This window comes from Culex quinquefasciatus, chromosome 1 (assembly GCF_015732765.1).
Source record: "Culex quinquefasciatus strain JHB chromosome 1, VPISU_Cqui_1.0_pri_paternal, whole genome shotgun sequence".
Lineage (NCBI taxonomy): Eukaryota > Metazoa > Arthropoda > Insecta > Diptera > Culicidae > Culex > Culex quinquefasciatus.
Window position 1 is genome coordinate 65,094,930 of NC_051861.1, and position 10,654 is coordinate 65,105,583.

At 50.9% G+C, this 10,654-nt stretch overlaps 1 protein-coding gene across 1 annotated transcript in view; it reads left to right on the forward strand.

The window, feature by feature from the left end:
- The window catches only part of LOC6052619 (transcription elongation factor SPT6), an 80,071-nt gene extending 70,007 nt beyond the window's left edge, over positions 1-10,064 (forward strand). The window contains exon 4 of the mRNA XM_038251246.1: positions 9,936-10,064. Coding sequence (XP_038107174.1) covers positions 9,936-9,971 — 36 coding nt within the window. The 3' untranslated portion in view covers positions 9,972-10,064. The remainder of the gene's footprint in view (positions 1-9,935) is intronic.
- Positions 10,065-10,654: the final 590 nt, after the last annotated feature.

Below are 10,654 nucleotides of genomic sequence, written 5' to 3' on the forward strand. Positions count from 1 at the left end.
GTTTCAGCCACCATCGATGGGCCTCTGATCTTCGCCATCGCACATGATATGCGCTCCCCAAGGGTTTGCATCAGCGTCTTGGCATAACTCCTTGAAGCAGTTTGTCTTGCTGCATTTGATCGCTTTCTTAAGCGCGGCCTTTGCAGACCGGTACTCCTCTCTGCACTCCTCTCTAGTTGCTTCGGATCTTGCTCTCTGAACTCGTCTTCTGGCGCCGAGGCAACTTGCCCGAAGGGTACCGAGTTCTTCATTCCACCAGTAGGCTGGACGACGACAGTTCCTTGGCTCCAGTCTCCGCGGCATGGTTGTGTCGCATGCTGTCACTAGTTGTGCTGTTAGCACGTCGGCACTCAAGTCTTGGGGACCATCACACCAATGGAGCGCTTCCACGAAAAGACCCTCGTCGAAGTACTGCAGCTTCCATTTCCTTCCGTAGGACTGGCTGCTCCTATCTGGTACAGGGGCTCGTCTCCCGATGCTGTACCGGATCGCTTGGTGATCGCTATGGGTATAGTCTTCACTTACCCTCCAGTTCATGTCGGCCGCCAGCCGCGGGCTACAGAACGTAACGTCGATAATGGACTCACGACCGTCTTTGCGGAAGGTACTGCTGGTTCCGCGATTCGCCAGCCTAACGTCCAGCTTTGCCAGAGCTTCCATTAGGCTATAACCCTAGCATTGGTGCATCTGCTTAACCACTCGACTGCCCACGCGTTGAAGTCACTGATGACGATCATTTCGTCCGATCAGTTCGTCGGTCAGACTATCCAGCATCTGCTGAAACTGCTCCAAGGTCCAACTTGGGGGAGCATAGCAGCTACAGAAGAAGGTTCCTTTACTTTGGCGATCACGAATCCTTCAAATGCTCTCGAGACCACTTCTTGTATGGGGTACCGCCCCATCACGTGTATCGCCGCCATTCTTGCTGTATCCGCGACCCAGTTTCCATTGTCGTGGGAACTTGGTACGGTTCTGCAATAATTGCCACGTCGCAACCCGTCTCCGCAGTCGACTGCCACAGCAGTTGCTGTGCAGTGTCGCAGTGATTGAGGTTCACCTGGGACACCTCCACTACGTTTTGCCCGAGGCCAGCTTCTGATATACCGGGCAATTAAAGCCACCTGTCGTGTGACTATTGCCATCTCCTTCTTTACAGAGCATGCACTTCGGCTTATTTTTGCAGTCTCTTGCCATGTGGCCTTCTCTACCACATCTTCTGCAACTGTTGGTTCGATCGGGACTGTCGCAATTTCTCGCCTGGTGGCCGAAACCCATACAGCGGAAACACCTCGTCATCTGCTGGGTCACACGAGGAACAGGCCTCAGTGGGCACACCGACCACCCTACTTTGACCTTGCCGGCTTCCAGCAGCTTAGACGCCGAAGGCGTCGATAGTCGGATCGACGCAATTTGCGTGCCGCCGTAGGCTTTCCTCAACCGGATTGCCATCGGTGTCGTACGGTCATCCAGAAGAACGATCATCGCATCTTCTAGCTCTTCCTCCGTCGTAATCTCGTCCAGGTTCCTGCGCTCGATCGTTGTCTCCGGCGATAGCGCCCTCACCTTCGACTCGTAGCCTACGGCTTTCTCGACGAGGGACTTAAAAGCTGAGCTCTTGACCGCGGGATCATTTTTCAGCTCAAAAAGCATCGTGCCGGTCTGGGTGTGTGCGTGTGTGTGTGTGTGTGTGTGTGTGTGTGTGTGTGTGTGTGTGTTTTTTTTTTTTACAAGGTCGGAATCTTCTACCAGACACCTGAGAATTCATTTCTCAGGTAGTGTGGGGTTGGGAAAACAAAAAAGAGTTTTCCCGACCCACTAAACCAGTCCTTGAACGCCGTGCCCTTGTCCCCCGGGACCACCTTTCAGTATAACTTCGAGGAGGCGTTGCATTTTCTGCACTAGTCTACTTACAGGATCCATGCCGGGTGCTAGAACCATTTCTGTTCTACATACATATGAGTCCATGCGAGGGTTTAACCGCGCCCAAGAATCGCGTTGCTTTTGATCGGCTAGTCATATGCAGCCCTCTCCTTGGACCATCGAGACGTGTACCGATTTGGTAGAGCCAACCGTCATAACGTGCTCTCCTTCACAGCCACACTCGTGGGTTCTCGACTCCTGTGACCATCGAGACGTGTACCGATTTGGTAGAGCCGACCATCATAACGTGCTCTCCTTCACAGCCACACTCGTGGGTTTTCGACTAGGCTCCTAGTCGTTCCTCCTCTGATCGTCTCTCCATTTCCGCTGGAGAGCCGAAGTGATCTGCGTCACCGCTCCGACGACCGCATTCCACTTGGCGATGTCGCTGCACATTCTTCGCACCACATTATCCGGGCTGGTGTCTGCTCCGATAATGGCCAGCATTTCGCTTCGCGCTGCCTCGAAGCGAGGGCAGCCGAACACCACGTGCTCCGGTGTTTCCTCGCAATCGACGCAGTCCGGACAGAGAGGAGACTCTGCATGTCCAAACCTGTGCAGGTACTTCCTGAAGCAGCCATGGCCCGACAGGAACTGTGTGAGGTGGAAGGTGACCTCTCCATGCCTTCTGCTAACCCACGTGGATACGGACGGGATAAGCCGATGCGTCCATCTGCCTTTCTCCGCGGTGTCCCACTCACGTTGCCACCTTGCCAGCGATTCGGCTTTCGCAGCTTCCCGGATACCTCTCGTGCCTCTCCGGGTGTAGCATACGGTGTCCTCTTCTAGTGTGATTCCGATGGGGATCATTCCGGCTATGACACCAACTGCTTCCGACGAGATGGTCCTGTACGCGCTTGCAACCCGCATGGCCATCAGTCTCTGCGTTCTGTCGAGCAGCGCCCGATTTCGCTTCGTCCCCAGCGCCGTCCACCATACCGGTCCGCCGTACCTAAGTATGGACGTCGCGACACTTGCCAAGAGGCGGCGCCTACTGCTCCTGTGTCTAGCGTTGTTCGGCATCATCCTCGACAGTGCCATGATCGCCTTAGCCGCCTTCTCGCAGGCGTAATCGACGTGGCTGTTGAAGTTCAGCCGGTCATCCACCATCACCCCGAGGTACTTGAGCGCTCTCTTCGAGTGCACGACGTGTTCTTCAACGTGTATCTGGGCCTGCTGCACCTTCTTGTGGTTACTAACCAGCACCAACTCCGTCTTGTGGTGAGCGATCCGCAGCTTCACCTCGAGCATCCAGTTCTCGATCATTGCGATTGCCTCCATAGCCAGCACTTCGACCTCCTCGACATTTTCGCCGGTTACCGTCAGCACTATGTCGTCTGCAAAGCCAACAATCTCTACGCCGTTGGGTAGTCCCAGTGTCAACACTCCGTCATACATTCCGTTCCACAGTGCTGAACCCAGAATGGATCCCTGCGGAACTCCCGCGGTAACAACAACGGTTTTTGTCCATCGGCAGTGTCGTAGACCAGCACGCGGTTCTCGAAGTAGCTCTTCAAGATCCTGCACAAATAGTCAGGCACCTTCATTTTGTGCAGCGCTGCTGCTATGGCCGCCCAGCTCGCACTGTTGAACGCGTTCTTGACGTCAATCGTGACTATTGCGCAGCAACGGTTCCCCTGCGTTTTTCCTCCGCGCTTCGTCGGCTTTCTCGACCACTTTCCGGATGGCGTCCACCGTGGATCTCCCTTTACGGAAGCCGAACTGCCTCGCTGCTAAGCCATGCTCGCTCTCCGTGTACTTGGTCAGCCGGTTAAGGATGATCCGTTCCAGAAGCTTTCCGAGGGTGTCCAGCAAACATATAGGCCTATACGATGATGGGTCCCCGGTGGTTTGCCTGGCTTCGGCAGCAACACGAGCTTTTGAACCTTCCACGGGTCGGGGAAGTGTCCTTCGTCCAGGCATTTCTGCAGGACTGTTCGAAACCTGTCCGGGAATGCTTGAACCGCCGATTTCAGGGCGAAATTCGGGATTCCATCCGGGCCGGGAGCTTTCTTCACCTTCAATCTCTTCGCTACTGCCACAAGTTCTTCGTTGGTGATCAGATGACCTTCGGCGTTGCTACCCCTTCGTCGTTGTACGGTGTAGGAGGCCATGTCGTTGGGTCATGTCTTGGGAAGAGCCCTTCCACAATGACCTTCAGCTTGTCGGGACACGTTTCAGCCACCATCGATGGGCCTCTGATCTTCGCCATCGCGACACGATATGCGCTCCCCAAGGGTTTGCATCAGCGTCTTGGCATAACTCCTTGAAGCAGTTTGTCTTGCTGCATTTGATCGCTTTCTTGAGCGCGGCCTTTGCAGACCGGTACTCCTCTCTGCGCTCCTCTCTAGTTGCTTCGGATCTTGCTCTCTGGACTCGTCTTCTGGCGCTGAGGCAACTTGCCCGAAGGGTACCGAGTTCTTCATTCCACCAGTAAGCTGGACGACGACAGTTCCTTGGCTCCAGTCTCCGCGGCATGGTTGTGTCGCATGCTGTCACCAGTTGTGCTGTTAGCACGTCGGCACTCAAGTCTTGGGGACCATCACACCAATGGAGCGCTTCCACGAAAAGACCCTCGTCGAAGTACTGCAGCTTCCATTTCCTTCCGTAGGACCGGCTGCTCCTATCTGGTACAGGGGCTCGTCTCCCGATGCTGTACCGGATCGCTTGGTGATCGCTATGGGTATAGTCTTCACTTACCCTCCAGTTCATGTCGGCCGCCAGCCGCGGGCTACAGAACGTAACGTCGATAATGGACTCACGACCGTCTTTGCGGAAGGTACTGCTGGTTCCGCGATTCGCCAGCCTAACGTCCAGCTTTGCCAGAGCTTCCATTAGGCTATAACCCCTAGCATTGGTGCATCTGCTACCCCACTCGACCGCCCACGCGTTGAAGTCACCTCCGATAACGATCGGGCTTCGTCGGATCAGTTCGTCGGTCAGACAATCCAGCATCTGCTGAAACTGCTCCAAGGTCCAACTTGGGGGAGCATAGCAGCTACAGAAGAAGGTTCCGTTTACTTTGGCGATCACGAATCCTTCAAGCGCCCTCGAGACCACTTCCTGTATGGGGTACCGCCCCATCACGTGTATCGCCGCCATTCTTGCTGTATCCGCGGCCCAGTTTCCGTTGTCGTGTGGAACTCGGTACGGTTCTGCAATAATTGCTACGTCACACCCCGTCTCCGCGGTCGACTGCCACAGCAGTTGCTGTGCAGTGTCGCAGTGATTGAGGTTCACCTGGGACACCTCCATTACTTTTGCCCGAGGTCAGCTTCCTGTACACCGGGCAATTAAAGCCACCCGTCGCATGGCTATTGCCTTCGCCTTCTTTACAGAGCACGCACTTCGGCTTATTTTTGCAGTCTCTTGCCATGTGGCCTTCTCTACCACATCTTCTGCAACTTTTGGTTCGATCGGGACCGTCGCAATTTCTCGCCTGGTGGCCGAAACCCATACAGCGGAAACACCTCGTCATCTGCTGGGTCACTCGAGGAACAGGCCTCAGTGGGCACACCGACCACCCTACTTTGACCTTGCCGACTTCCAGCAGCTTAGACGCCGAAGGCGTCGATAGTCGGATCGACGCAATTTGCGTGCCGCCGTAGGCTTTCCTCAACCGGATTGCCATCGGTGTCGTACGGTCATCCAGAAGAACGATCAGCGCATCTTCCAGCTCTTCCTCCGTCGTGATCTCGTCCAGGTTCCTGCACTCAATCGTTGTCTCCGGCGATAGCGCCCTTACCTTCGACTCGTAGCCTACGGCTTTCTCGACGAGGACTTAAAAGCTGAGCTCTTGACCGCGGGATCATTCTTCAGCTCAAAAGCATCGCTCCGGTCTGTGTGCGCCTGGTTTTAACCACGTTCTCGCCAAGCTCCTTGAGTTCCGGATCGGTTCGTACTTTCCGGAGGAGGTCTGCGTACGAAACACCTTCCTTCACCTCGACCACCAAAGCCTCGCCTTTGTTACGCTCCCTGCGAAACTTGGGTTTTGGGTGTCCTCGTTCTGCTTTCCTTTTTCTTCCGCTTCTTTTCTTGACCTTCTCCCATTCCTCCTCCTTCCCTGGGTCTGGTTCTGGCTCCTTCGCTGGGTCCGGACTGTCTCCATTCCCCTGTTTCTGCTTCTTTGCGTCCTCCTCCTCTCCAGGCGTTTCCCTGTCCCTTTTTGTGCTTGGGCCGAGCGGCGTTTTCGGTTCTTTCTCCCGTAGCGCTTCCTCCTCCAGTTTTGCATTCAGCGTTTCTTCGGCTCTTTCAGCTCTGAGCTTCAGTGAATTCCGCGTCACCACCAGCGAGCTGTTTTCGCGCTCTGCGGCATTCATGGCTGCCTTGACTCCATTCACCATCTGCTTGATTCTGGTGTGGACGTTGTTTTTGTCCTTGATGAAATCAAAGAGTTCGTTGACTCTCCTTCTGACCTCCTGCAACGCGGTCCTTCCGAGCAGGACTCCGTCCTGAGGGGTACTGCCGGCAAAGTTCAACAAGGATGACTTGGGAGTCTCCTCTCCAATTACTCCTATCTGCTGACTCGAAGCAGCCGCCTGGTTCAACACTGGGGATCTCAACACCTTCCCGCTTCCACGGAACGCGCTCGCCACTCCGCCTGCTGTGTCGCCGCCGTTTGACTCGCCTCCTGCCATTTCGACGTTTGCGTCCTCTTCTATCTCCGTGTTTTCCGATGCTTGGGGCGCATCGGGACCCTTTTGTTGGTTTGTTTCACTTGTCTTCATTTTGAATCCCACGAGTCGCTAGGGAAATACGGTCCGCTGCGCCAGTGCCCTGCCGTGCCGCAGTAAGGGCAAATTACGTGTGGGGTGCGCCCCTGTGGACCGACGTTTTACTTCCCCATCCGATAGAAGGCCAGGAGGATAAGGCGGGAATCGTACCCGCGCCCCATAGCAACTTAGGGATCGGCAGCCGAAGCCGCTAGCCACCGCGCCAATGGCAGAGATCCTGGCGGCCCAATTCCGAGGTCATTGGGCATTGCCTGGCCCCGCTTGAACATAGAACTAGAATCAGACGGATCCTGAACTATCTTTAAACTTCCAATCCCTTCAGGCAAAGCAGGGTATAGCGCGTGGCATAAGCGGCATTTGGGTAAAAACACTTTTTAGTGTCTTTTTTTCCCTCGCGAAACACCGACGCAGGCCAAACACGATCAAAGCAGACCTTGCCTCGCTAATAGCAACGGCGAGACTGACCCGCTTCTTTCAAAATCACTTTTTTTTTCTTTTTCTCCCGCGCGAATCAACGACGCAGGCCAAACACGATCGAAGCAGGCCTTTCCTCGCTAAGAGCAGCGGCGAGACTGACCAGCTTCTTTCAAAATCACTTTTTTCTTCTTTTTTTTCCCGCGCGAAACAACGACGCAGGCCAAACACGATCGAAGCAGGCCTCGCAAAGAGCAACGGCGAGACTTGCCAGCTTCTTTCAAAATCACTTTTTTCTTCTTTTTCTTCCGCGCGAAACAACGACGCAGGCCAAACACGATCGAAGCAGGCCTTTTTCTTTTTCTCCCACGCGAAACAACGACGTAGGTCAAACACGATCGAAGCAGGCCTTGCCTTGCAAAGAGCAACGGCGAGACTGACCAGCTTCTTAAAAAAATGCTCAGTACCAAAATATTGTAACAAAACACTGCGACAAAAGAAATAGCTACAGATAAACACGACTCAACATTAGGGAAGATTTTAGGAGAAAACAATACCCAGTAAATAACAGTTAGATTTTGAATTCAAGCTATAACTAGCTAAACTATTTTTCGCTTAACTCTTTCAGGCCTGATGAGTCATATATGACGTATGTGACCCATACCGTAATTCGGTTAACATAATCGTAAAATTGGTAGAATCTTGTTGTTACGGCGGTAGACTTCAAGATTTGTATTCCAGGACACTTTGGAGGACCCAGAACATCCCAAAAGTGAACCACATAGCTCAGAGTATTGCCAAAGGGTCCCAGGGACATCACTGAATATGAACCATAATCGGAAACTTGGTAGAATCTTGTTGTTACGGCGGTAGACTTCAAGATTTGTATTCCAGGACACTTTGGAGGACCCAGAACATCCCAAAAGTGAACCACATAGCTCAGAGTATTGCCAAAGGGTCCCAGGGACATCACTGAATATGAATCATAATCGGAAACTTGGTAGAATCTTGTTGTTACGGCGGTAGACTCCATGATCTGTATTCCAGGACACTTTGGATGACCCATAACATCCCAAAACTGATCCACATAGCTCAGAGTATTGCCATAGGGTCCCAGGGACATCACTGAATATGAACCATAATCGGAAACTTGGTAGAATCTTGTTGTTACGGCGGTAGACTCCAAGATCTGTATTCCAGGACACTTTGGATGACCCAGAACATCCCAAAAGTGATCCAAATAGCTCAGAGTATTATCAAAGGGTCCCAGGGACATCACTGAATATGAACCATAATCGGAAACTTGGTAGAATCTTGTTGTTACGGCGGTAGACTCCAAGATCTGTATTCCAGGACACTTTAAGGACTTAGAACATCTCAAAAGTGATGCAAATAGCTCAGAGTGTTGCCAAAGGGTCCCAGGGACATCACTGAATATGAACCGTAATCGGAAACTTGGTAGAATCTTGTTGTTACGACGGTAGACTCTAAGATCTGTATTCCAGGACACTTTGGAGAACCCAGAACATCCCAAAAGTGATCCACATAGCTCAGAGTGTTGCCAAAGGGTCCCAGGGACATCACTGAATATGAACCATAATCGGAAACTTGGTAGAATCTTGTTGTTACGGCGGTAGACTCCAAGATCTGTATTCCAGGACACTTTGAAGGACCCAGAACATCCCAAAAGTGATCCACATAGCCCAGAGTGTTGCCAAAGGGTCCCAGGGACATCACTGAATATGAACCATAATCGGAAACTTGGTAGAATCTTGTTGTTACGGCGGTAGACTCCAAGATCTGTATTCCAGGACACTTTGAAGGACCCAGAACATCCCAAAAGTGATCCACATAGCCCAGAGTGTTGCCAAAGGGTCCCAGGGACATCACTGAATATGAACCATAATCGGAAACTTGGTAGAATCTTGTTGTTACGGCGGTAGACTTCAAGATCTGTATTTCAGGACACTTTGGAGGACCCAGAACATCCCTAAAGTGATCCACATAGCTCAGAGTGTTGCCAAAGTGTCCCAGGGACATCACTGAATATGAACCATAATCGGAAACTTGGTAGAATCTTGTTGTTACGACGGTAGACTCCAAGATCTGTATTACAGGACACTTTGGAGGACCCAGAACGTCGAATAATGAAATGTAACTTTTTTTGCCTGTTTCTGTTTAGTCATGTTAAAATGTAACTACTGATACCAAAATATAACACCTACAACACAGCTCAGAAAAATTCACGCCTGAAAGGGTTAAATAAATGTTGATAGGCACAATTGGGTAGGCGTAGCTTAATGGTTACGCTGTTCGCTTTATTAGCGAAAGGTTCTGGGTTCGATGCACATCTGCTCCTATCGAGAAATTATGGAAAGAAGAAATTCTGAACACTTGAATATCAACGAAAAATCATTAGCTCGCGGCGGGTTCGACCCCGTCCTTAGGGTCAGCAGACAAAATTGCTAACAACCACAACATCAAGGCTTAATTGACTAGAAGGATTAAGAATGCTATAAGAAACTTGATGGGAATCTGTGAACCTAAGAACAGGACAATGCACATTATTGAATGCAAAGTTGAATTCAAGAACTTAACTGGTTGCATACTCTTTAGGCGAATATTGAACTTTCAACACGACCAGAATTCACCCCAAAAAAGCTTGGTGAACCGAACTGGAAAGCTTTCAAGATGAATCTAAGAACATAGGGGAACCATACCCTTTTTCAGCATATTTCTACGACTTGGGAGACACAAATAAATTAGTTCATTCGTTGTTGAACCCTCAAACTATGAAGACCTACTGCCTTTATAAAACAATACCAGTTATTGCTATTTATTTTTGTTTTTTTTTTTTTTCTTTTACAGGTCTCTACAAGAAGGACAGGACATTTTTGGTGTTGACTTTGATTATGAAGAATTTGAAAAGTATGACGATGATGAATATGAGGACGAATCGGAGGTTGACGAATACGAAGACGAACCCAACGAGGAACGCTCAAAGAAACCTAAGAAGCAAACTCGTAAAAAAACTTCGAAGAAAACCATTTTCGACATATTTGAACCGAGCGAACTAAAACGAGGACATTTCACTGATTTGGATAATGAGATTCGCAAAGCCGATGTACCGGAACGAATGCAGCTGCGGGATGTACCGATAACGCAGGTTTCTGAGAGTTCAACCGAACTAGATGAAGAAGCTGAGTGGATCTACAAGCATGCTTTTTGCAAACCACCGATATCCAGCCAGGAAAGCTATAGTCGTAAATCCCACTCTGCCGTCGCCAAAATCAAACAGGCCCTGGACTTCATAAGAAATCAGCATCTCGAAGTGCCGTTTATTGCATTCTACCGAAAAGAGTACGTTCAGCCAGATTTGAATATAAACGATTTGTGGAAAGTTTACAAGTTCGATGCCAAATGGTGTCAGCTGAACGTGAGAAAGACCAACCTTCACAAGCTGTTTGAGAACATGAGAAACTGTCAATTGGATAACATCATGGAAAACCCAGATGCACCGATTCCCGATGATATACGAGTGCTCAAAGATGATGATTTTGAGCGACTAAAAGCAGCACAAACTCCAG